General features: G+C 42.7%; 1 protein-coding gene and 1 pseudogene across 1 annotated transcript; one reads left to right on the forward strand and one right to left on the reverse strand.

Moving 5' to 3' along the window:
* Positions 1-2,062: 2,062 nt before the first annotated feature.
* On the reverse strand, positions 2,063-11,749 carry LOC130391595 (metalloreductase STEAP4-like). Its single transcript, XM_056601807.1, has 9 exons — positions 11,544-11,749; positions 11,335-11,442; positions 6,847-6,917; positions 6,233-6,317; positions 4,454-4,732; positions 4,252-4,346; positions 3,973-4,126; positions 3,698-3,868; positions 2,063-2,326 (listed from the first exon to the last, which is right to left on the reverse strand). The coding sequence occupies exons 1-9, from the start codon at positions 11,739-11,741 to the stop codon at positions 2,063-2,065; spliced, it is 1,425 nt and encodes a 474-aa protein (XP_056457782.1). The 5' UTR covers positions 11,742-11,749.
* A 14,253-nt stretch (positions 11,750-26,002) lies between these two features.
* Positions 26,003-26,828, forward strand: LOC130392282 (craniofacial development protein 2-like; annotated as a pseudogene).
* Positions 26,829-27,791: the final 963 nt, after the last annotated feature.

Raw genomic sequence — 27,791 nt, forward strand, 5'->3', positions numbered from 1 at the left:
AGTGTCCAGCTGACTCTGCTAATTGTACCAGAAGATACAAAAAAATATATACGTGAAGGGAGCAGTATATAGTGTGAGGATAGCACTCCTTCATATGAAGGGTCAACCTACATCTACAGCACCTGCATACAATTGGGGGGTGGAAATTGCATGTTAACATATATTTATAGAAAATAGATAGTATGATGATTAATATATATACAGTCGTAAGAATAAGTTCATGCACCCATGCTAAAGTTGACTAAAAATAGGAATAACAAATCACCTTTTGGAAATCAATCTTAATGCCTTGATTAAACAAATGAAGAAATATCCAACCTTTTAGGCCACCAATTTTCTTTGTGAATGAATAATGTATTGTAAATAAATGTTCTTCAATCAAATACAGGGTGCATAAGTATAGGAACCCCTATGTTAAATTCCCATAGAGGCAGGCAGATTTTTATTTTTAAAGGACATTTATTTCATGGATCCAGGATAATATGCATCCTGATAAAGTCACCCAGGCCTTTGGAATTAAAATAGCCCACATCATCACATAGCCTTCACCATACCTAGAGATTGGCATGGTTTTATTTCAGTTAGCCTATTAGGTTGGATTTGCATTGAGAAATCATTAGGCTAACTGAAAAGAACCATGCCAATCCCTAGGCATGGTGAAGGGTATGTGATGATGTGGGCTATTTTAATTCCAAAGGCCTGGGTGACTTTATCAGGATGCATATTATCCTGGATCCATGAAATAAATGTCCTTTAAAAATAAAAATCTGCCTGCCTCTATGGGAATTTAACATAGGGGTTCCTATACTTATGCACCCTGTATTTGATTGAAGAACATTTATTTACAATACATTATTCAATATATTATTCATCATGCACCGCAGCTCCGGCACAGGGCGCTCGCGGCAGTCCGGCAGCTCAACTCCCGGAGTACAATCCCTTTCTCCTCCATGTCGCAGTTCATGGACTTCAGAGAGTCAAGGCCAAAGTTCCTTTCCCCCAATTCTTCTCAATCATGGCCGAGATATCCCCCACTTCGAGTCTTTACTTGTTGTGGAAGTGCCGGGGACGTCAGACGCAGTCTTTATGATTCATAATATCATCCGGGCGCACATAGCTTTTGGCCGTGATATTAGATATAATATTATATAAAGACCCATACATAATATTATTATTATTATTATATTATATAGATATAGAGTCCGCAAACGGCAACAATCCCTTCTCCTCCATGCTGTGGTTAAGTCTGACAGCTCATTGGTCAATGGGCAGCAGCTCATTTGCATTAAAGCTACAGACACCAGAAACAGCGTATTTTGAAGGGACTGAAACAGAGGGAAACAGGGGTAGGCGAGATTTTTTTTCCCAAAAGCTATATCCAGCAAACAACTTCGAAAACATGTTTTCTGGAACTCAAATACTGTTTACTTGTTGTGCAAACACCATAATATGTCTCCTTTAAGATCAATTTCTTACCTTATTCTTACCACTGTATATATATATATATATATATATATATATATATGTATAATAGTGCTGTCAAGTGATTAAAATATTTAATCACGATTAATCGCATTAATGTAGTTAACTCACGATTAATTGTGAGTTACGATTAATCGCAATTTTTCTTCTATGCTAAATATCCCTTGATTTCTTAGTCCCATTAATTTTTCTCATTTTAATGCTCTTATCAACATGGTGAAGGGCATCGGTTTGCCTTGTGCAAATGTTTTTTTCTTGATAACAACATTGGCATATACTGATCAAAACAGGACGATACAAAAAAAAAGCCTATAGTGCAATTAAACGATGAACATACAAACATACTGCCTTGAACATAGAAGTCGGGCTACTGCTTCTTTGTTTTGAGCCAAAGAAAAAAATAAAATAATAAATTGCGTTAATTGCGTGATAAAAAAATGAACGCTGTTAAAAATGGTTTGCGTTAACGCTGTTAATAACGCGTTTAACTGACAGCACTAATATATATATATATATATATATATATATATATATATATATATGTATGTATGTATATATATGTATATTATCAATCCATCTCTCAGAGAGTAGTGGCCCTGAGGCTGGCCCTCCCCTCTTCCGGCCCCGTCCTCTCCCAGCCCTGCCGTATGCGGCCCAGGCTCCGGTCCACGCAGGGCAGCACCATCAGCAGCTTGAGGAACAGGACCACGGAAGGCACCACCAGACACAGCATGTAGCCCGGCGGGGTCCACCACTTGTAGGTGGAGGGCTTCAGGAACTTGTTCCAGCCATATATGTATCCATGGGCCGTGCATACGATAAGAGTGAGGTGACCGAGCTTGGACTGAGAGAGGGGAAGACATTAAAGGTGATACATTAAGTAACAGTGCCGATGTACAAATCACCAGCGTTCAACCCACAGGAAAATGATTTATACTTCTACATGTGGTGGAATCTTCTTGTGATGAACTAGACTATGAAAGGATTTAATCGTGTTTGCCACTGCTCCAGAATAATTGTTTTTTTTAGCACCAGCATTGGCCTCTTAAGCAGTGCTGTTATTAATTACTTGTATAATGTGATTGATTTTATTTACTTTTAGAGTTTAAATTATGCTTTTCCTGGGAGACACCGAAAACAAGCACTACGGTACAATAAAGGCACACTGGTATTAATGTGTTGGAGGTATTGAACTCCACTCCCTCAGTAGTAATCAGTGTTTACCATTGATCCAATTACTAACAGCTGATCCTTGTGACTCAGCTTTTCTTTTACATATTACAATGATCTTCTGCCAAAATGTGTGAGCACATAACCACAATCGTGCACACTTGAATTAATAAGTGGCTCACACATGGTGATATCTGTAATCTGTCCTTCACAACCAAACTTTATCATCTATAATTGGGTGATAAAAAAATAGCTCAACCTTAACACTCTATTGTGTGTAATCAATGCATTAACCATTTCCTCTCCCCCTTTATTTATTTCCATATTCTAGTGTCACATAGGGCTAAGTGCAACTTGAAAGCCATACGGACTCCTACTATTTATTTTACTGCCCTGCTTTTAAAGCCCAATTGACACCCTTGCCTGCAGGTCTGACCTTCCCACAAACAGACCAGTGACCTGTATTAATAGTTGTCTCTCTCTGGGGCTTTTCTACACTAGTATCATAATTCTATTTTATGAATACTTTAACATTTAAAGTACAGGGCTAAAGTTAGCCAGTCTTGCATGGTGCGGGCCCGCCTTGGACACTCAGTTAACTATACTCCTGGGACACATATAAGGAGGATGACATATTGGATTTACCATGTTTTAACGACTCTGCTGAAAGACGTACCGCAAGAATCCTTAAGTCTCGTGGACAAAGGTTTTACTGATAATATGTTCATGGGGTTGATATGCAGTTCCATATTCTCAAAGTTGAACACACACACTGACACACTTCCACAAAGAGGTTTGGCGTTTCCTTAATCGCTTCTTTGTACACCGTAAACAATCCAGATACAAAAAATGAAATCCGGATCTATGAGTGAAAGGAGTGAGTTGACGCTTTAGTGTTCACAATCGAAAATTTTCTGTGTTTGGATGGAGCCAATAGGTCTGATGGCTGCGTGGAAGACCTTCCGTTGATTATTTTGGCTGTGTTGGCAAAAAGTGAATGAATGGATAAATGCAGCACTAGTTGGCGAGGGTACGTTAAGCTAACCTGGACGAAGGTGAACTCTCTCCAGCTGAGGGAGCCCCCCACAGACGGGAGGGAGGTCAATCCCAGCAGGAAGTACAGGAAGAAGCCCATGATGCCGAGCACGAAGAAGGAGTCTGTGGCCCAGGCCTCGGTGTTATCAAAGTAGAACGGGGTGCTTTTGTTGTCCTTCATCTGGGGAAGGAATGAGAAACGATCAACCTCGAACCCGAAGACTGAGGTGGCTCCCTTGCCTGGGGAAAGACAGGGTCATGGCCAACCTACGAAAGTATGCCTACCTCATCCACCACCGTTGAGATGAGTTTATGTCTGACAGCGTAACGTATGGGGATGATGAATGTATAGAGCACATGCAGGAAGGCTAAGGCCAGTGCCAAAAGGCCCAGCTGCTTCCTACACAGCATCCAGCGGTCCAGCCAATCAGGGAAGCGACTGCAAGTCCACATTTCTTCATTGTTATTTTTTTCATTCCCTAAAACCCAATGTGAATGACAGGTCTAAACTAAGCTCACTGTGGCTCAGCTATTGAAGGTTATCTTCAGTCTGTGCTCGCTGACCTGTACTTGGTTCCTCTATACAGCTGAAGGATGGCAGCCATTACGCCTGGCAGGTAGCACAGAGACAACATGATCAGAGATACGATGGGGAACACCTGCATGAACACACAGGTTATAGAATTGTAACACATGGAGCTGCAGTAGAAGCAACACGTATACTACGGAGGGCCTTCTGGTCCAGATGGCGTTTGGATGTTTCTACCTTGTTGGCCAGGGACACCATGATCCTAAAGGAGATGTCCTTGTCCTGCTCCACATAGGCATAGATAATGTCTCTGATGAGCAGGTAGAAGAAGAAGAAGGCGGTGAGGCCGGTGGCGATGCAGAGAGGTAGCCTCCACTCGGGGAACAGCTGCAGGGGGAAGTCCTCCACCTCCCTGGCGGCTGACAGACTGCCTCTGTCCAGGACGCTGAGGCCCAGCCTGGTAGCCAGCTCTCTGACCGCCTGCTTGGCCTCAGCACTGTCCCCACACAGGAACACCTGGAGATGGGAGGTGGGGATGTTAGTTTCCAGGTGTACTGTACTCATTTGCTTACATCCTGAATGGGCAAAGTTAATAGATGTGTTCCCCCTATTCAGGGTCAAACTGTTTCGCCATCTTTCTATCATTCAATATACCCTTTCTGATAACAGAACGTAATAACCTTTTTTTACATGTTTGCTACTTTGTGCTTCCATGGCGATTAATTAGATCACTATAATAAGATTGGTATCAATTAGATGGGTGTTCCTCAAGTATATATAAAATAAACAGTACATTCATGCGTCCTCTATATAAATTTAACAAACATGAACTCCTCTTTTCCAAAGCTCAATGGATTGAGCCTTGCATACCTCACTCTCGGATAGGTTGTTAAAGATATTATAATAATAAACCCAATAACAACATCAGCAGCAGCAGAAGTGGGACAACCGTTTGAAACACCTAGTCAGAAGGATTGAGTGTTTTTTTTCCACCAGGTGTGTTGAAATTGGCTGGGCAGCAAGCTATGTCTACCTACATTACTGCAGCAGTAACAGCAGGGGACGGCCAACAGACTAAATCTCCATCTGAATGTAAATGTGACACAGCCCCAGACCCACTGAGGATCTAATCAAATTGCTGGCCAGGGAATTGCACTCTCTTGCTAACACAGTTGTGCACACTCATACCTCCACTCCTTCCAACTCATGAAGGCGTGCGGGTACAAATGTCGCCTTCTGGTCTTCGGTCAAAGAATAGGATTCTATTGGAAATGGAGCACTGTTTGTGTGTGTGTGTGTGTGTGTGTGTGTGTGTGTGTGTGTGTGTGTGTGTGTGTGTGTGTGTGTGTGTGTGTGTGTGTGTGTGTGTGTGTGTGTGTGTGTGTGTGTGTGTGTGTGTGTGTGTTTGTATGAGCAGGTGAGTGTGTGCCTGTTTGTGTCTGTATGGGCATGTGCACATATGTGTAGGTATGTTCATGAAATGTATGAAAATGTGCGTGTTTCTGTAAATAGTACTTAGGCAGATTGAGGTTTGATCTCCTGAGATTTCATCTTGTTTGTGTTTCTCTTTATAGAAGATACTTGAAAGCTAAGGTAAATACTGGCTCGTCTTTGAAACATCTCAATGCCTGTTATTTGTTTACACAAGCATTGTCCTCATTTTCCTCTTCTGTGAAAAATGCTGTAGAATCAATAACCAAATCAGATTTTTTTAAATCTATTTCCCATCTTCTACAGTGTCCTGCGCCATTCAAATAACGGAAAGCCCTGGGAAACCCTTTGTTTGTACACCACGGAAGGATGAAATCCCTTGATTGCGTCAGCAAACCTATTCACTTTGCAAAACATCTGCCAGCTCATCAGGGAGAGGATCAGTGGCTCTTTATCAACACCGTTATTGCTTTTTCTTTCTTCCAGTGATTTGAAAGCATCCTTAAGGCATCATAAAAAAACAGTCTGGAGGAAGGGGAAAGGCAGCATATTTTTATAGATTTCCTGCCTCTGCTCCTTCCTTACCTGTTTCCCAGCCAGCGGTCCGTTCAGCAGTACCCAGGCAGACAGCGTGTTCAGGCCCTTCACCACCAGGGCTCCGGGGACCAGCCTACAGGGGGTGGGATGTCGGGTGGGGGGATGCACAACAAGCACTTTAGTTGCCATTGTCTCTCATGGTAGCTGTACACATGGTGACAGACGATGGGCTCAACACTGGTCTACACTAGATGTCCATATTTCGATGACTTGAAGATGAGTAATGAACAGTGGCGGTTTTTAGGCACAGGCGAACCGGGCAGCCGCCCGGGGCGCCATTCTTTCATGACACGTGGGGGTCGCCACAAGCAGCTAAAAAAAACCCTGTATATCTTGTATCTGAATTAGAGAACGTTGACATTTAGTTTTTAGAAATAACCTTTTTTAAATGGTTGAACTTGAAATGCCATTTTTGAATTTCAAAGTGGTGAATTCAAAACTAATCAAATTTAGATAACCTTGTTCTCATAGTAAAGTATTTGAATGTTATGAATTCATGGCATGTACATTTCCATATACAAATGCAGTTGCTTTTAAGATTCCACATTATGGCACTGATTTGCTTCCATGGAAAAGGTGTGTGTATTCAAATAGGCCATTACCTTTGCAGGTACTCAGCATTGGTATCCGGGTACATGTCCTTTTTCTGGTTATTACTGAGGTCTACAAACACCTGCTCGGACACATTCATATGCATACTGATTATAGTTTGTACATATTATCTATATATTAGGGATGGGAAATTAAAGCAAAATTCTGGATAGATTGCGCTCTGAATATATTCTGTTTAAATTTGTAAGTCAGAAAAGTATATTGGGAAATTTCCTGGCATGTAAAAAGAAACCAGAATGGTCTGGGATGATAACCACCAAACAATCTTTGTCGCAATTATACTCTTTAGACAACAGAGGGCGTATTCAACGCTGTATTGGTGATGCAAAGTTGTGATTCTATTTCGGACTTTCCGGATTTTACGAACAAATCTTTTCGAGTCTGATCTTTCATTTGCGCATGCGCAAATTGAAGAACCGAATAATGAGATGAATGATTCTCCTTGCAGAGACGGATTGTTCATACCGGATATCAGAAGTAATGCGCATGTGCAAATCCAAGAACAAATAAATGAAATTAACGCTCCACTCACAGATTTGAATCATACATACACAAAAGATTTGTTATTTTTTAACAAAACGTTCATGAATCACATTTCTACGTTGCATGCAACAGGCCTGCAACCAGAACTGTAGAGACAAACGCTACAACTTGAAGATGGCTGCAAGCAGGAATCCTTCATCAGATGTAATACAGACAGAAAAAACTCCAGTTATGCTCAAGTCACATGTTTGGCAATGCTTCGGCTTTCTAGTGAAATATGAGAACAACAAATGAGTTTTGACAAGACAAAGACAATTTGTAAGTTGTGGAAGGCTATAAAACCCTACACAGCGGCCAACGCCTCAAACATGACTGTTCATCTTCAACAGTACCAGAAGTCCCATTGGGCCGAAGAACGTTACAGAAGACATTTGCAATAGCCTTACCACAATCAAGTCAAAAAGCCACAGAAATAACAAAGCTATTTGGAATTTCACAGCCCGTGACTTGCAGTCGTTTTCTATTGTAGGAAACAATGGCTTCAGGCTTTTACTCAATACACTGGAGCCAAAATACCACATCCCATCAGAAAAACACTTTTCTAGTTTTGTCATACTGAATATCTACAAAGAACCGAGGGGACATGTTGTGAAGTGCTTGAAAGGAGCTAATTGTATTTTTTGCTTACTAGAGTAGGCTGGATTAGCCATGCTACACAGGGCCATATCTTGATCACTGAGCATATCATACGTAAGTGGGAGATGGCTAGCTATCGCCTGCAGACTCACCTATTATTTGAGTTGCACACCTGAGTTAACAGCCTGGGAACAAGACAAATCTCACAAGCTCATATTTCATATGGTCTGAAATTAGGTCTGACCTCGCTCCGATCCCAAAATAATTCTGCCCGGTCTGAAGCAGACCGAGCCATCACAATCGTTTATCTAACATTAGGCAGGATAAATACGATGACGTGCATGCACGCCAAAAAGGCATTTCAACAATAACAACAGAGAAGGCTGCCGCAGCTGTTAACGGTCTTTTGCTTCCGGTATCAGGACAGTATCAAATAAACTGGATGGTACATTTTCACCAAAAAAAGGACTGCACTCAAAGCTTTTGTTGACATCCTTTTGTCGCTCAATGCTTTGTCACACGTTTTGTTGCTGTGATTGGTTGTATGCTTGTCCAATATGCGTCTAAAATGAATGGGGAGGTTAAACGTGGGTGAAGTGCAAAAACAGGCAGCACTGGAATGGGACTTAAAGGGGCAAATTCACAACACTTCAGTTGTAACAGACTAATCATGATGGACGTTGTAACCAGATGGAATAGTTTGTATGTTATGCTCGAAAGCTATCTGGAACCACAGTTACGAGGCAACGCCAGATACATTGACACAATCAATGTCTGTGATATATATCAGATGCGGAGGATATCGTCAAGGTGCTGAAACCACTAAAGACTGCTACTGCAGTTGTGTGTGACCAGAAGCAGCCCACTATATCACTGATTGTGCCACTCGTGTGCATGATCGATAAGGGCATATCCCCCCATGTTGGGGATCCCCAATCGTAGCGAGTTTGAGGAGCGCCATTCTGAAAGACATCTCCGGTCAGTACTCTGCTGAGATGTATAAAGAAGGTCCTCTGGTTGGCACAGCCCTACACCCGCAATTCAAGAGTCTTCCCCAACTAGAAGAGAACCAAAGAGTATATGCCCCATTCACTTCCACTGACTGCAATGGCCATATTTCGGGCATTATCCATTACAATTGGACTGTTGTGAACTTGCCTCTTCAAGTCCTATTCCATTGCTGCCTGTTTTAGGACTTCACCCACGTTGACTCCTATAATGGGTGAGGCTGCAGAACATAGCTAGACATCTACTGTTACATATAAAATGCTCTGTGATGGTGATATAGACTTGTGTAGTGAATCATTTCTGTAAAGTTCTTTGACCCAATGGCAATTTTAAATTTTCTTTCTTTACTCTGGGTACTCTTGAAGATGTTGGAGGTTTCGGCTGCTGTGTAGGGTTTTATAGCCTTGCACAACTTACAAATTGTCTTTGTCTTGTCACAACTCTTTTGTTGTTCTCACACTTCACCTGCAAGCCAACTATATGTGAGGTGATGACTCTTTTACATCTGATGTAGGATTGCTTGTTGCAGCCATCTACAAGTTGTAGTGTTTGTCTCTACAGGTCCGGTTGTAGGCCCTGTTGCATACAATGTACATTGCACCCTCTGTGGTCTAAAATGTGTCTCTGTAGAAGTTTTTACACTGCCAAATATGCCCGTCTTATGCACGCCTTTTTCCCGGCATATTCCGCATGTTTACACTGCCCGAGGTAAATTGCTTGCTTGAGCTACAATTGACCCTCCCGGACCCTACACACATTGGCGTTTTTGATGTAAATGCGATAAGACGGCTCCGCGGTTCCGGGGGGGGGGGGGGGGGGGCTTTGGTAGAGGTGTTGCTGTGCTGTCTCTACAACAGAGACAATGCAGCAATATCAACATGAGTATTTCTAACTGGAGTGACAGGGAAATCCGCGAGCTGCTGACCATCATGGGAGAGAAGGTGATGCAGTGGCATTTACCAAAGACGTTGAAAGATGGCGCGATCAACGAGAAAGAGGCAGAGGAACGTTCCTTGTGTGCCAAGCTGCGACCGAACCGGCTTGGCAGTGTGAAAAGGCCTTGTGACTGAGGTATTTTGGTGGTGTCATCACAGATAATTATGTTTTGCATTTAAATACTTTGAACTTTCGTGATACTCTATTCTGTATTACGAAATGGATCAATATTTCTTTAGATCCTGATATACTGAATTTCAATTAATTTTGCCATCCATAATATATATATTTATTAGGGCTGTCAAGCGATTAAAATATTTAATCACGATTAATCGCATTAATGCCATAGTTAACTCACGATTAATCGCGATTAATCATATATATATATTTTTTTTTTGATCTAAACAGGACGGTACAAAAAAATGCAATTTAACGATGAACATACAAAGATATGCCTTGAACATAGCAGTCAGGCTACTGCTTCTTTGTTTTGAGCCCAAAAAAAAAAGTTTTATTTTTTAAAAAATAATAATTTGCGTTAATCGCGCGTAAAAACAATTAACACCGTTAAAATTGGGAGGGGCCGCTCAGTTACTCCCCTCTATACAACATCGACTTGGTTGCGACGTTGACTGTTTGTGAGAGGTTTGCGGACGCACAGCTGAGGCTGCCGGGACGGCGCTGCAAGGAACTTTTATAAACGCAATATTGTTATCCCGCAGTAATCAGCCCGACAGCCCCGAACCGTTAACAACCCAACGGGGATTCTCCCGACTCTCCCGATTAACACTCCACCACGTGTGTGTGTGTGTAGGTTGTGCTTGTAGTTATTAATAGCCTGGTAATGTGTATAGGCCTACGTACGGTAGGAATATTCAGACTGGTTTAAATAATAAATGTTATAGTATTTCCCATCTTTGCTGAGCAAGAGTTTTGTTTGAAAGTTCAGTGATTGAAACAAATAAAAGCCTGGGCTATTGAAGTTTTACTGTAGGCCTACCACTGTCATGCACCTACCCGATGTCTCTCTTCTTATATCCATCTTCTGAAATATATTTTATCACTGTCCTTCTCAACACTCTCTGATCTCACTAAAAGGCTAGCAGCACGAAATCAAGGGATATTTAGAATAGAAAAAAATGAGAGCTCTAATATATATAAAATATATATAGATACATCAGATGTAATTAATCATCTAAATTCAACAGAAACCAGCTAGAGATTGCTGATAATGTAAAATGTAGATTTATCCATAATATGGAAAGCAGAGCGTAGCACAATACAGCATGGCTCACATCCTAGCTGCATGGTATCGATCAATCCCATCCCTCCATAGCATAGCTTACAACGCTGCATAGATCAATGAGGCAGAAAGGACTGCTAGGTTACATAGCCCTCATAATGAACATGTTTACCTTCCCCTTGAGCTGTGGGGCCAGTGTCTCCAGGAAATCATAATGTTCTCTGTGAACACAAATGAAGATGAGACTGGCTAACTGGGCAGCTTCTGTGTGACTCAGAACCTAAACAAACAAACAGAGAAGCACACACACATACACAAGACGTTATTTCTTTGTTTGAATTCATATAGATATGAAGAAAAGGGAGGTGACCCAGTGCGTACCTGAGCCCCCGGGGGCAGGGGGCCACAGCTGTGGGGCCTGCGGCTGCCGTAGACCACCCTGTAGCCCGTCTGGAGCAGCCGCTGGCCCAGAGAGCGACCCAGGTCCCCCGTCCCAAAGATACACAACAGCTCTCGCTCCGGGGGTGGCCCCATGCCCAGAGGACGCAGAGACATGTCTGGTTTCACCTCAGTGGCCATGGCGGTTGTGTGCGTGTGCCGTTGTCCCACGCAGTATTTATGTGGTCAGAGGGACCCACTGAGGGAATAGTTTGCCCCGTGTCAATGTCCAGATGCAGAGCATGTGCGTGTGAGCATGAGTGTGCAGAAATAGGTGAGTAAGTTCCTGTGTGTTACTGGGAGTGTGTGTATTTTTGTGTGTGAGTGTATGTGCGTGTGGCATGTTTTTTACATTATATCTGATAACATTGGTTTATTACACTTGTTATCTGTGTTCCATACAAAACAAGGTGGGGTTGTGTGTAATGGAGTGTTTGACTTATCTTGACTCAATGACTCTTCGTCTCTTTAGCCGAGAAAGACTCCTTTCACAAGTATGCAGTGGCAGGAACAGCACCATTTATTCATTGAGCAGACAGTATACAGTCATACACCACAACACCATTTGCTAACATCACAACAACAGAGCTACAGCAAAGTCGCCAAAATATTCACACAAGCGGTAAGTTATCTCGAGCGCTCTCAACGCTGTGGGGGATTAAAGACAGGAAATGGCCAAGCACCTGTCCTGTAAATCGGCCCCTCACCTGGGCCAAAGACCCTATGGACCATCTGATTGTACAGGTTGTCATATGAGGATCTTATGGCTCCCCTGTCCCTGGGCCACCAATAAGTCAAGCAGGAGGACAATGGATGAGCGAATTGGGCCGCCTCCATGGGGCTCACAACAGGGAGCCCAATCGGTGGAGGTAGCGAGGTTGATTCTACCAGGATGGAGGAGGATGGTAAAAGTCCCATGAGGCAAACATTTTTTATTTGTTATCATCATTCATCTGACTCTTTATTTTTTTATAATCCACTTCCTAGACCAATAAAATGCTGTCGGATGTTTGTAATGTCAAGAATTTTTTGAAGCTGACATTTTTCCCTAAAAATGTGCTTTTTGGTAATAGCGGATTTGCGTTGAGCAGGAAAGATAGTGATGATTAGATTGAAGCTCATCCCTGCAGGATTCATGGAGACCTTGAGATCATGTCACACCTTCAATGACATTGGCATAGACAGCACACACCCTCTTGTGTTGACAAGAAATAACCAGCAATAGATACAATACACACATACATACACACATAGTGTTGTGGTGTCAGCAGTCTGCTGTGTTTTCCTCCTCCTGGTCTGCCACTCCTCCTGTCTGTCTCACCTCACACCTGGCCCTCATCTACAATCATGCTCACCTGGTCTTCATCCCCAATCAACCCCCTTCATAAACCCTTGGATTCCCTGCTGTCGGCGCCAGATCGTACTACGCACTACCGTGGTAACTATACGTGCCTGGCTCTAGTGTAACTTGCTACCTCGCTCTCTTTCTCTAGTCTCTTGTTGTTTTTGGACCACATCTAACTTTTGTTCCTCTGCCTGCAGTTACCCGGATCACTCACTCCAGCTCGCCCACCTCGCTCTTCCCCCGGCTCCCTCATCCACTACCTGCTTCCCACCTTCCCACCGTCTCTGTCTGCTCTTGGGTTCAGCATCGTCTATCATAACACATAGGCTTTGTGAATACAGGTCATACACAGGTCATACGCTTCCCTTACATATTGTTTTACTATGTAACACAAGATGAGGACGGACTCTGATTTGAGGAATGAAGAATGGGTCTCTATAGGTCCAGGACTTGCTTTTAAACATGCTGTTAAATCTAGGGCTTGACATGGTTTAGAAGGCCAACAGTAAACCATTTAGACCAAACAGTGAATATTGAGCTACATCCGGCATCGACAATAATTTATTTATTAGGCTCCTGAAAGTAAAATGAACAGAGGTGGAAAGTAACCCAGTAAAAATGCTACTTGATACTTAATAGTGTGCGGTTTCCCTTAGTGTCGGTGCATCGTCCATCGGTGCACATCCCACACCACAGACGTAACAAGACCAAAACGATGTAACAGACGGAGAAGAGGGGGAGACGCCGCAGAAAAACGGCGTTTAAGGGAGAACTATAGCGTAGCTCTGCACATTGGAGCGAAGTTAACATTCGTTATTTTCAGTATGTTATTGTTGTTTATTTGAAAGAAGAATGGTTTAACTGTCTGCTAATGACATTAATATGACATAAGGTTCATCAGCTTTGCACAGGTACAGCTGGTAGGATGTCAGAGGGCTACTTCTTACTTCTGTGTGCCTCAAGTGTGAGCAAGTGTGTGTGTGTGTGTGTGTCTGTGTCTGTGTGTCTGCACGTGTGTATGCGTCTGAGTGTTTTTGTGTGTGTGTGTGCCCTGCGTGATCTTCAGCCCATCCTGAGTCTCATCAGTGAACAATAGAACCTGCAGGTTCACTCACCATTTAATGTCACAACCTGGACCCTAGCCACACAGAACATACTCCACACAAACACATGGCCCATCCACATCACAATACTGGGGTTTTGCTATAAATATATATATATATATTAGTTATCTAGCTCTAAAAGCGACACATTACCTCCGTGCTTGTGCAGTCATGTCTATAACTACAGCATTAATGTCTACCTGAGGGGATTTCTCAGCAAAATGAGAAATCGTTTGAGCCCCCACCTTTAAGGCATTCATTCACTTGTAAGATTGTTAGAGGAGAGCCCGTGGCAGATCCACTCCAGTGACTCACATAGCTCTGGCTTTGGGGAATCACTCCTTATGGGTTTTATTTATATTGCTCATTGCACCTCCTCCCTTTTCTTCCCTCCTTCTTTGTTCTTCCTGTCTTGCCTGTTCACTCCTGTTTCTCTCTCACATCTGTCTTTCTTTTTGTCTCTTTCCTTTGTCAAGATCAATACCTATCAAAATGTAGAAATCAATTCAATTAGGTTGAGAATAATGATTCCATCAGGAGGAGGTCTGGTGAGAGCTCTGTGTGCCAGGCCATCTGTTTGTCTGTCCTGGTTTCACACAGGATATTAAATGCTAAATGACACACACACACACACACACACACACACACACACACACACACACACACACACACACACACACACACACACACACACACACACACACACACACACACACACACACAATGTAGGACTTCAACACATTGGTAATTGGCACCTGACTTCTTGCAGCAGCCTTTAAAACTCACCAAAGATTTCAGATCCATGTGTGAGTATTTTGGGAATAGGCTTTGTTCGGATCCCAGAACATCTTGCGACATTTAACAGTGTGGTGCTCTGAGACATGTTTGCGCCACATTCACGTGCTGAACAGCTACTTTTTAAATGTCAGCATAGAAAAACAGATTGCAGCGCCACTGAGAGAGTGGGCTCAAGTTGAGCGAGCATGTGCTGGAGCCTGCCTACACATTAAAACACACAATACACTTTCACTGTTCCACAACATTAAAACACAACGATACACTTTCACTGTTTCTACAGTCATGGCGCTGGAGCCTGGAGCTGGAGCCTGCCTACACATTAAAACACACAATACACTTTCACTGTTCCACAACATTAAAACACACCGATACACTTTCACTGTTTCTACAGTCATGGCGCTGCTGAATGTTCCACAAAAAATAACTGCAGCACAATGAAAAATACAATTAGTTTTCTAGCAAGTAGACATTTTATAATCCAGTGTGTAGATTCTGCCCCACATTGCAACATTTGAGAATGGGTTGCCTGTGGGAAGTGTGTGTTATTGTGTGTTATTGTTTGTAGAACATAATTGGTGTGAATAAAACCCATTAGCCACAAGGCTGACATTAAAAAAGAATGAGAGCAGGTTTTTGTGTTTGTTAACGTATTGACATTGAGAGGGATTCAAATACTGACAGAGAAAGAGAGCGGTAGTAGCAGAGTGGCAGAGAGACGATAGAGAGAGACTGAGCCAGAGCGTTAGAGAGGGTGGTAAAAGAGAGGTGATGGTGAGGAGGACAGAGAGGCAAGAGGAGGTAACGCATACCAGAGCTGAGAGAATATCCTTCTCACGGAAGAACAGACACAATCTTTAGAAAGAGTCACCCACCAAATAGTTGATGAAATATACAATGCTTTTCCGTTCATACAGTCTGGTTCAGCATGTTCATTATAAAAGTGTTAAGATAAGTTTCAAGGAAGGTTGAAAACAGTTTGGCTGAAAGTAGAACCTCGTTCTACAGATGTTTAGTCTTTGATGAAATTGGTGCTTTAGGGCAGATGAGAAAGATACATGAAAACCTATGTGTGTGTGTCTTTGTGTGTGTGTGTGTGTGTGCGTGTGCTTGTGCGTGTGTGTGTGAGTATGCGTATGTGTGTATGTCTGTGCACGTTTTGTAGTGTGTGTTTGTGCATGTACGTGTGTGTTATTATGTTACTATGTTATCATGTGTCTTTATAAATTCCTATATGTATCTTATCAAAACTGCAGGGCTAAATATTCTAACATTAAAAAACTACCGTATTTTCCGGACTATACGTCGCTCCCGAGTATTAGTCGCATCAGTCAAAAAATGCTCCATGACGAGGAAAAAAACCTATATACGTCGCATCGGTGTATAAGTCGCATTTATTTTTAAACATTTGAACAAGAACGTTTAGTCTGGAGAGACTGAATAAAATTGCAATAGCAATATAGGTGTGTGGGTCCCACTCGTAGTTCTGAGAGTATACCGAATTCAGTGACACCGGGATTCCACCGGACGCGTATGCGCCGCGGTCCTAAACCTGAGCGCACGATCGGGAGGTGGAAGTTGCGCTTTAGATGCCATCAAGTCCAGCGGAGGGCTCCAGTTTTCGCCGGCCAAGTCATGCGCTGTGATATGTGTGACAGCTATGTTGCACAACATTGCAGCTAAGGCTGGGGTAGCTTTGGTTGAACCGGAGGACATTGAGGACGATGACGACGAGAATATAATTTATTCGGTGGTGCAGTAGGCTTGCAGCGTTCAGTTGTAGGCCTAATGAATGACGGTGCCATCTTGCGGCTGAAGTTTATGTACGCACAATTTTGGCATATAAGTCGCTTCGAAATATAAGTCGCAGGGCAAGCCAAACTACAAAAAAAACGCGACTTATAGTCCGGAAAATACGGTAGTATAATCCAAAACCGAATCCATCATCTTCGAAGATTATGTGCTGGGAGTCCAACATTTCTATCTTGTGGCCCCGAAATAAGTGTTGAGCTCGATGAAACAGGCTATCGAGAGTTTGCATTTGTGTGTACTTATTTTGAACAACACATTTTTGAGCTACAAGGTGCAACAGGAACTCTGAGCCTGGCTCGACTATCATTGAATATGGCAGCGCAGGATTGCTTCTGGTCTTGTGCACCTTTAAAAGCACAAAACAGGCTTTAATAATTCCCTGGCCTCATACAAACACAAACTCACACACACAAACATCACACACACACACACACACACACACACACACACACACACACACACACACACACACACACACACACACACACACACACACACACACACACACATGACTATATTGATTCAAGAGGAATTTTCTTTTTACAGTTTCTCAGGTAAAGTCCAAACCATAAAAGTAAATACAATGATTAAACCTCACTAGAATTGTAAATACGAAATACAGCATGCATAAATATTCTTATTATAGATGAAATATGCATCTCACCAACAGCAGACCTAAATACAATATGATCTGAGCAGATTGAAGTAAAGCGTCTCCAGTATGTTGCAGGCATATTGCACAAATCATCTGGATATAATAAACACTCAAATGGACTTCAAAGTACCTTTGCTAAATTGACCATGCAGAGTTCACACACGTCCAGGAGTGAGAGGAGTTAAAAGATTTTGATGGCCACAGGGATGAAGGATTTCCTGTAGCGCTCTGTGAAACTCCTCAATGCCCAGAGTCTGTTCCTGAACTCATCTGTTCAGACAGCACTATGTGGAGCGGGAGGGAGTCATTGTCAAGGATAGAAAGTCGTTTGGACAGCATCATCCTCTCTGTGTTCAATCTGTTGGAGTCCCCTGCCCTCATCTGCCCTGCTCGACGGCAGGATGGAGCCTGTGGCCCCTACAGGCTCACAGAACAACCGCAGCATGGCGCTGCAGATGTCGAGATGTTCAGTCAAGCTCCTTGTCCAAGTGGACACCCAGGTACTTGTAGGGCTGGACAATGTCTAGATCCAATCCCCGGGAGGAGATGATCATAAAAAGTCCCAAAAGCTGACTACTGGAGTCAGTAGGGGAGGGGGAGAGGGAGGCAGAGAGAAAGAGTAGTGCAGGCCATAGAGGCACTCCCATTAAAATTGCAGATTCAGTTTGCTGGCTGGGTCCACATCGGCCCCAGTCAACTGGCTGCTCGTGTTGTAGCCTGTGATGCTCTTCACGCCCCTACACACCTCTCTGTAGTTGTTCCCCTGGAGCTTGTGTTCCAGCTTCCTCCATTAGCAGTCCTTCTCCTCTTTGATGTTCACACACAGCTGCCTCTGTACCCTCCTGTCTGCTTCCCTATCACCTGGCCTGAACACCGCCTCCTTCAGGAAGGGCTGGAGCTCTTCTGTGACCAAGGGCTTGTTGTTGGGGAAGCATTTACCCATCTTCAAGGGAACAGGCTGTTCACACAGAGCTTGATGTAGTCAGTGATGCAGTCTGTTAGACCATTGATGTATTCCCAATGCGGCTTGCAGAATGTCACCCAGTCAGAGGTCTGGAGGCCGTCCTGGAGGGCATCACTGACCCCTCAGACCGCCTCCCAACAGACCTGATGGCGTCAGGGAGGTGTTTAACCCTGCGCTTCTACGTTGGAAGATGGCCCAGGTTTCAGTCTGCTCTTCCCAGCAGGGGATGGGATGGAGCTGTACTCCTCCTCCGACACATGGTTGAGTTGCCAGGATCCCCATGAAGGCTTGGGGGTGCAGAGCCTGGAGCCTCATGGTGACAGACTGCAGGACATCACTGGGGGAGGCCGCTGCAGATACACTCCTCTGTCCCAAAGTCGCCTGGGTGGAAGTGTCTGCTTTTAAGGAAGCTGGCAAGTCCAACGCCCATCCACTTGCCAGCTTCCGTGTGATTTCTGTTTTACGTTAACAAAACTTTTCGACCCTCCGCTGAATTCCCATGTCCTTCTTCTTATCATCATTGGGATACTCAAAGTGGTGTTCCCGAGGTGTGCATCCCGGATGACTGACCTACGGTCTCAGGTGTAAACAAAGCCAACGCCTTGTTTCTGTGTTCTCACCAAGCCATATATATGTACCAGTGGAGGCTTCTCCATTGAGGAGAGGGAGGAAGATCCTCCCTAACATTGTTGAGAATAAAAAATGTAGATTGCCCAGACTATTGTAATGAATTAATGCCCTTAAATATGACTACTTTATTGCCTTTGAATATATAATGTTCGTTTCCCTGGGTAAAGGGACATTAGCACCCCCTATCGCCTATTGACAATTACTTCAGGGAGGAACGTCCTCCGTCAGCCTCCGTTGACTCCCATTCATTTTCCCGAAAGTACTGGCGGCCGGTGGATAACATGGGTTTCAATGGGAGAGAGGAGGAAAGTCCTCCTCTGAAAGGGTGGGACCTTAAGGGGTCTGATTCGCGCAAAAATCTATCCGTCTGCGCTATGAACCAATAAGCAGGATCCCTGGATGTTGAGCAGTGTTGCCAGATTGGTCCGATTTCCCACCCAACTGGGCTACTTTCAACCATGTTAGGCTGGAAAAATTATCATTGGGCGGGAAATCTGCCCAATCTGGCAACGCTGTCGATAACAAACCCGGTCTGCATTGCCGCGGTGCTCAGTCTGAGAGACGCAGAGCAAGTGAAATCTGCGATAGCGAGATCCTAAATGCACAATGGAAACATTGGAATCGGAGGACATTGTTAACGTCTTATTACAAAAAGCATTCCATTCATTGAGTTACAGTGCTAAGTTAGCGACCAAAGAAAGAGGTAGACCACTTCCCAAAATCAAGGTCACCAGAAGTAATGGCAACGTCAGTGTTGTGAGTGCTAGATGGTTTGCTAGGTACGCATGACTTACTGGTAGCATTACAAACAATTGTAACTGAAAATAAACATAGCTAAATAACTTCAGTCAGTGAGGGCAAAAATAGGCTCAATGATAGGCCCAGATTTTTTTATTGACTTATACAAATCAATAGTAGGCCTGATTTGACTAATATGCTTTGCATCCTTTCCTTCTCAAATTACAGTGATGCCACTGGTGGCTTTGTATACATTTTATTCACATAACTCCCTCCCTGCTATTTTGTAGTTCACCAAAACACCCTGAAACAACTTGAGTCTCACATTCTTATGCCACCATACACCAACAGTGCAAGCAGGCCAATGGCAACCAAGCAAGCAGTCCTTCCTCCCTCACTTTAAAAACCACCAGCCGCCACTGATATATACATATATATATACGGTACATGTATATGATTTTTGGTGATCAGAGATTCAGCATGGCCCTGTGTTTTGGGGTAGTGTTCAGGCTCTACTTAACAACTTAAGATAGATGAAGTCCCTGTTTGTTTTCCATGTTGTTGTGTTTGCAGGAATGGAAAAGTACATTCACTCAAGAGTGTACGAGGGTACAACATGAAGCTCTACTTCCAAATATTGTTGGCTATACATTAGACTTTACTTTAGTCCAACCTCCAACTCATATAATAAGTATTGTTGATTTGTATTTGTTAATGTGTTTTTCTGGGTGGATGAATATGTGTCTTTTCCAATGTATATGTCTGTCTGTCTGTTAACCAAGCAATGCCTATACAGCATCCATCTGTCGCATTACTTGGTTGAGAATTTGAATTACAACTTGAAGGGAAACATTTCCCCGGATTGGCTCCTATATTAGAGCTCATTGTGATGTTAATGTGAGAGCTTCTTCGCTTGAATGTCGTGGTCATAACCATACCAGAGACAAACAACTGCCATCTCTGAATTTGTGGCTCCCATGGTGCAAACACCGCCAGCCCTGATAAGACCAATCACACTCACCGGCTCATTCTGCTGTCGCACAGCTTTTTAATAGAGGATTATTCATTGTCTTCTACACTAATCTATTATGTCCCTACAATTGTGCTGCCTTTGGTGCTATTATGTTGTATTGTGCTTCGTATTCTGTTGCTGTTCCCTGTTGTTCTCCATTGTGTGTCCAACTGGCTGCTGGGTTGTTGCCAGTGATAAGACTCATGTGTTCAGCAGCAACACAGATTATTGTTGGTGGGTGGAATATCTAATATCCATTGAGAATTCATTGCCACAGCAAATCACAAAACCAAATGTTTTCTAAGGTGTGTTTGTGTAATGTCATGTGTAGAAGAATAAGGATAATAACAATAATAACAATAACGATATTATTATTATTATTATTTATTTCATAATAAATTGATGATAACAATATCATCTTCAACCTTATCAGCATCACTATTATCATCCTAATAATTGCTATTATATGTATGAGAGTCATGAGCCTATAATTCTAATAGTTCATGCCCGATAGTTTTGGAAGCAGTATTGGAAAAGAAAACTAAATATTAATGGCATGCAGCTCTGTCCCATTCGAGTGTGCCTTCGCACAACTCAGTGTCCTTGAATAGCTAGGTGAAAAGAAAAAAATGCATTGCATGCAAACCTGAAATGGCAGCTGTCGACGGGATCGGGGGAACATTCACACATTGGATGATGCTGTCATCGGCTACATTGTGTGTGTGTGTGTGTGTGTGTGTGTGTGTGTGTGTGTGTGTGTGTGTGTGTGTCTGTGTGTGTGTGTGTGTGTGTGTGTGTGTGTGTGTGTGTGTGTGTGTGTGTGTGTGTGTGTGTGTGTGTGTGTGTGTGTGTGTGGCGGCAACAGTTTGAGTACAGGGCACTTGGGTATACTGCCGCCTGTGTATGGTTTCCATATTTATATATGTGGTTTTGTATATGTATTATAAACCGTCTGAAATAAAATATGATGCCTCATTCAGACCAGTGTGTGTTTGTGTGTGTTTGTGTGCCACAGTCAGGTAAAGGTTATGAGAACAGTATATGCGATAGAGAGAGGAAGAGGGAGAGAGATTGTCTGGGTTAATTGCTGCCTGCATGTTGATATGGCCATATGACCAATGCACTTTAACCGGTCAAAGTTTGCTTTTTCTAATTGGTGAGAGGGAAAATATTGCATATAATTAATCTGAATAACAGTGTCCAAAACCTTCATACACACACAACTACAAAACAGCCAACCGCTATGCTCTAACTCACTCCTTATGAATTGACTATAATAAGAAAGCGATGGTAACCCTTCCTTTTACAGTCCCCTAATTACTAGGTATTTATCCGGTACATACATGGTAAATCATAGTGTATTACTGGGTAATTACCACTGGTAATAAGAAGGTAAATACAGAGGTAGTTATCCGGCAAATACATGGTAAATCATAGTGTATTACTGGGTAATTACCACTGGTAATAAGAAGGTAAATACAGAGGAATTATCCAGTAAATTATAGTGTATTACTGCGTAATTACCACTGGTAATAAGAAGGTAAATACAGAGGAATTACAGCTGAAGTACTAAGTAAAACCTCCACTATTACCCATCAACTCAACTAAGTAGCGTGTAGTTGTAACCGTTTTAGGTTGTTAATAACTCCGATATTGTGTACTTCCTAGGAAATTTGGCAACCAATTCTTAGAAACACTTATTATCCAAGGTTTATGTTCTTAACAGCCGAAGTTTAATGATGTACAATCTAGAAATTAGCATAGTACTTTCCAATAAAATACTTTTCCTTAGTTATTATTCGTAGCTACACCCATTTAGAAAGGGTTTATTCGATTTACCACTATGGAATTACTTACCTGGTAACAACCTCTGCAGGAACAGTTTTCCTCTAGTGTTATGGTACATCTTCTTAAATACTGGGTACAAAGCCGTTTGTTTCCATGGTATTACCAGGTTTGTACCATATAATTTATAATAGATACATTCCATTATCCATGCAGTCAACACAAACTTGTACCATGTGAGTTCTGCGACGTTACCAAGTAAAACACGACAATTTACCCAGTAATTAAGCTGAAACTGTACTGTAAAAGGAAGCCTCGTTTGTTTCCATGGTATTACCAGGTTCTTACCATATAATTTGTAATACATTATTTCCTTTTCCATGCAGTCAACACAAACTTGTACCATGTACGTTCTGCGACGTTACCAAGTAAAACACGACAATTTACCCAGTAATTAAGCTGAAACTGTACCGTAAAAGGAAGCCTTGTTTGTTTCCATGGTATTACCAGGTTCTTACCATATAATTTGTAATACATTATTCCCTTTTCCATGCAGTCAACACAAACTTGTACCATGTACGTTCTGCGACGTTACCAAGTAAAACACGACAATTTACCCAGTAATTAAGCTGACACTGTACTGTAAAAGGAAGCCTTGTTTGTTTCCATGGTATTACCAGGTTCTTACCATATAATTTGTAATACATTATTCCCTTTTCCATGCAGTCAACACAAACTTGTACCATGTACGTTCTGCAACGTTACCAAGTAAAACACAACAATTTACCCAGTAATTAAGCTGAAACTGTACTGTAAAAGGAAGCCTCGTTTGTTTCCATGGTATTACCAGGTTCTTACCATATAATTTGTAATACATTATTCCCTTTTCCATGCAGTCAACACAAACTTGTACCATGTACGTTCTGCGACGTTACCAAGTAAAACACGACAATTTACCCAGTAATTAAGCTGAAACTGTACTGTAAAAGGAAGCCTCGTTTGTTTCCATGGTATTACCAGGTTCTTACCATATAATTTGTAATACATTATTCCCTTTTCCATGCAGTCAACACAAACTTGTACCATGTACGTTCTGCGACGTTACCAAGTAAAACACGACAATTTACCCAGTAATTAAGCTGAAACTGTACTTTAAAAGGAAGCCTTGTTTGTTTCCATGGTATTACCAGGCTCTTACCATATAAGTTGTAACTGGTTATTCCCTTTTCCATGCAATCAACACAAACCATATATGTTCTGCAACATCGTTCACCAGTAGTTAAGCACTTTAATTGTTGTTATAAAACCCCAAACCACTGTTGATGAAAGACATATTAAAATTAAACAAAATCAAAGGCTTATCTTTCAAACAATGCATATCTCACAAACAGGCACTGAACACTGAAGAATTCGGACAAAAAAAAGAGCCGTCCACATCAACTCAATTTAAATGTTACTGATGGTGTTTTCATAAAACACATGACAGTGTTATGGCAAGTGACCACAAGGAAGACCTCTACAATTTGAATAAGTGGTGAATGCCATGCAGCAAACTGCCTATGGGAGCATCTTTGTGGTCATTCGCAAACCAATGAGTCCACTCGATGAATGAGAGATGACTCTTTAGTGTCTTCTCTGTGAGGTATCCCTGCAGTCTCCCCATCTGGGATTTGAAGGCTGACCAAGACCTGACCAGGTACCTCCAAATCTCCCCTTCAAGAATCAGAAGACAAGAAAATAAACATTAGGACTGTCAATTAATGAACATTTCTAGAATTTTGTATTATTTTTATATATTATTATTATATATTTTGTTTATCAGTTAAGAAAGGATGCTGGTCCTCTGGCCATTGTGTTTGGTCATATTGAAAAGAGAAAAAGGCATAGCCATAAATACAGTTAATAGTTAGTTAGTTAGAAATGTATTGTCCCCTTGGGGAAATTGTTCTCAGTGAAAAGACAGATACACATGACCATTAACAACAACGACATTAAGAACAAACAACAAAAAGTAAATAAAGATAAACAACCACTGACAGGACAAAACCCCCAAATCATCATATTTACCACATAGTTCAGGGACACATCTAAAAATGTTGGCATTTTAAACCAACAATTAAAACCTTCTTTTTAAATGTTTGTTTAAAAGGCTGATGGATTGTGGAATGAATGACTGTTTTGTTCTATTTTTGGAGAGGGCTGGGTATCGAAACCTGCTACCTGAGGGTAATAGTTCGAAGGTGGAGAAAAGTGGGTGTTTTGAATTTGCTAAAATAATTTCTGCTTTACTCTGAACTCTCTCTCTGTAGGTGTTTTCCAGACTATTTAAATTAGTACCCAACAGCTTGCTGGCAGTGGTCACTATTTTCCTAAGCCTACTCTTCTGTGCTTCTGCTGCGCTGCCGAACCAGCAGATTATGCAGAAGGTCAAGACACTCTCCACATAAGCAGTGTAGAACATCTTAGCCATTTTACGGTCTACATCAAATGAAATCAGCTTTTTTAAAAAGTAAAGCCTTTGCTGTCCTTTTTTCTGAATGAGTTCCGTGTACGGCTCCCACTTCAACTTGTGGTCTAAAACCACCCCCAAATACTTATACTCATGGACAGACTGTATGAGCTGCCCATGGATAATCGTTGAAAGAAAAGCTTTGTCTCTCCTAAAGTCGATCTCTTTAGTCTTTGAGGTGTTTAGGAGGAGATGGGATTGTTCACACCAGTCAAGGAACTCATGCAGGACTGGGCCATGGTCCTGCTCATCTCCTTGGAGGAGGCTGACCAATGCTGTATCATCAGCAAACTTAATTAAATGCCTACCAGGGTGAGGGCTGGAGCAGTTATTGGTGTATAGTATAAACAGTAGGGGGGATAGCACACACCCTTGGGGGGAGCCGATGTTGGTCATAATAGGAAGGGAGGGGACAGGCTGTTAGCTCCGGTTAGCCCTTTAGCATCGAGCTAGCGGAGCTTCTGTCATTCAAATAACTCGGACATGTTGTTTAAAACCTATAACACCCAATTTATTAAATTATCCGGATTTAATCGGGCTCTCTCCCATAAGTACAGTTAATAGGACGGGAAGAGACAGGCTCTCTTAGCCCCGGTTAGCGCGATGCTAAAGAGCAGCTCTACCGGAGCATGCCACCTCAACAGGTGCAAGTTAGCCTCCGGTTTGATATCTGCCGGATATTCGGTTTACCACCCAATCGGATTACCTCCCCCCGTGGCTGCTACCTTGCCGTGGTGGGGAGGCTTGCGTGCCTCCGTGACTCTAAAGGCTATACCGGCGGGTATTCATACCCCCTGTAGGTGCAACCATGCCGGGCAGGTTTTAGAGTAGAGGCCGGACGAAAAGCAGCACCTGGTCCTCCAGGTTGGGGGTTGGGCGTGGGGCCAACAACCCCACCCTGTAAAACACTTGCAGTTACAGAAACGTCGACAAGAGAACTAAGAGAGGACACGGCCCTGGGAGAGAGTAGCTCTTCAGCTAGAAGACAAATGACGTTGTGTGGTGAAAGCCAGGAGCCCCTGGAAGCCACAGGACCGACCATCCTTATCTCAACCAGGAAAAACATTACCATTGGAACATGGAATGTAAGAACAATGTATCAAACAGGGAAAACCTTTCAAATAGCACAAGAGATGAAAAACTATAATCTTGTACTAATGGGCATCAGCGAGGCAAGATGGACACAATCAGGCCAGAAAAGATTAATGAGTGGAGAGCTGCTGATTTACTCGGGCCATGAAGATGACCATGCCCCACACACAGAAGGGGTAGCCCTCATGCTATCAAGAGCCGCACAGAGAGCACTGATAGAATGGGAGGCCCATGGACCAAGGATCATCACAGCATCGTTCAGAACAACAAAGGAGAAGATAAAGATGAATGTCATCCAATGCTACGCACCAACGAACCCCAGTGAAGAAGAAGAAAAAGAGGAGTTCTACGACAGGCTTCAGAACATCCTGGACAAATATCCAGAGAAAGATACCACCGTCCTCATGGGTGACTTTAATGCAAAGGTAGGAAAAGTAAACATCGGATATGAGGAGGTGATGGGAACACATGGACTTGGAGAAGCAAGCGAAAACGGAGAGAAGTTCATGGATATCTGCGCACTGAACAAGCTTGTTATCGGAGGCAGCATCTTCCCACATAAGAGGATACACAAAGCAACATGGGTATCACCAGACCACACAACAGAGAACCAAATAGATCACATCTGCATAAGCAAGAAGTTCAGAAGATCACTACAGGATGTGAGAGTTAAAAGGGGGGCAGATGTAGCATCTGACCATCATTTGTTAACTGCTAGACTGAAACTCAAGCTCAAGAAGAACAAGACGGAGACAACAGCTAACAGACAGAAATACAACGTGAGCCTATTGAGGGACGCAGAAAAACAAGGAAATTCAGACTGAAACTATCAAACAAATTTGAAGTTCTCCAGGACCTACTTGAAGACGAAAACAGCATCGACAGTCAGTGGCAACATATTAAAGACGCACTAATATCCACATGCCAAGAAGTGGTTGGCTACAGGAAATTCCAGCAAAAGGAGTGGATATCTACAGAAACCCAAAAAAGAATCCAAACAAGAAAAGAGAAGAAAGCACTAGTGACAAACAGTCGTACAAGAGCATCCAAGGCAAAGGCACAAGAAGAGTATACTAATATCAATAGAATGGTTAAGAGGAGCATTAAGGCGGACAAGCGGAAATACATCGACAACCTAGCCGAAGAAGCAGAGGAAGCAGCAAGAAATGGAAACATGAAACAGTTGTATGACACCACCAGAAAGCTGTCGGGCAAATACAGCAGGCCACAAAGACCGGTCAGGGATAAAGAGGGAAACAGCATTAAAACAAAGGACGGACAACTACACAGATGGGCAGAACACTTTGAGGAACTGCTAAATAGACCCCCACCAGTAAACCCACCAGATATCCCACCAGCACAGACCGACCTCCCCATCAGCTGTGACATACCCAGCAGAGAGGAGATCAGGAAAGCGATACAGCAGCTGAAGAGTGGGAAAGCAACTGGGCCAGATAACATCCCGGCAGAAGCCCTAAAGGCAGACATTGGTATCACGGTGAGCCTGCTGCATCCACTCTTCAAAAGGATCTGGGAAGAAGAAGAGATACCATCTGACTGGAAAGAGGGCCTTATTAACAAGCTCCCAAAGAAAGGAGACCTGGGAAACTGCAACAACTATAGAGGGATCACCCTACTCTCTGTGCCAGGCAAAGTGCTAAATAGAGTCATCCTGGACAGAATGAAGGATGCAGTTGACCACCAACTGAGAGACGAGCAAGCAGGATTTAGAAAGAATAGGTCCTGTGTCG

Source organism: Gadus chalcogrammus, chromosome 11 (assembly GCF_026213295.1).
Source record: "Gadus chalcogrammus isolate NIFS_2021 chromosome 11, NIFS_Gcha_1.0, whole genome shotgun sequence".
NCBI lineage: Eukaryota > Metazoa > Chordata > Actinopteri > Gadiformes > Gadidae > Gadus > Gadus chalcogrammus.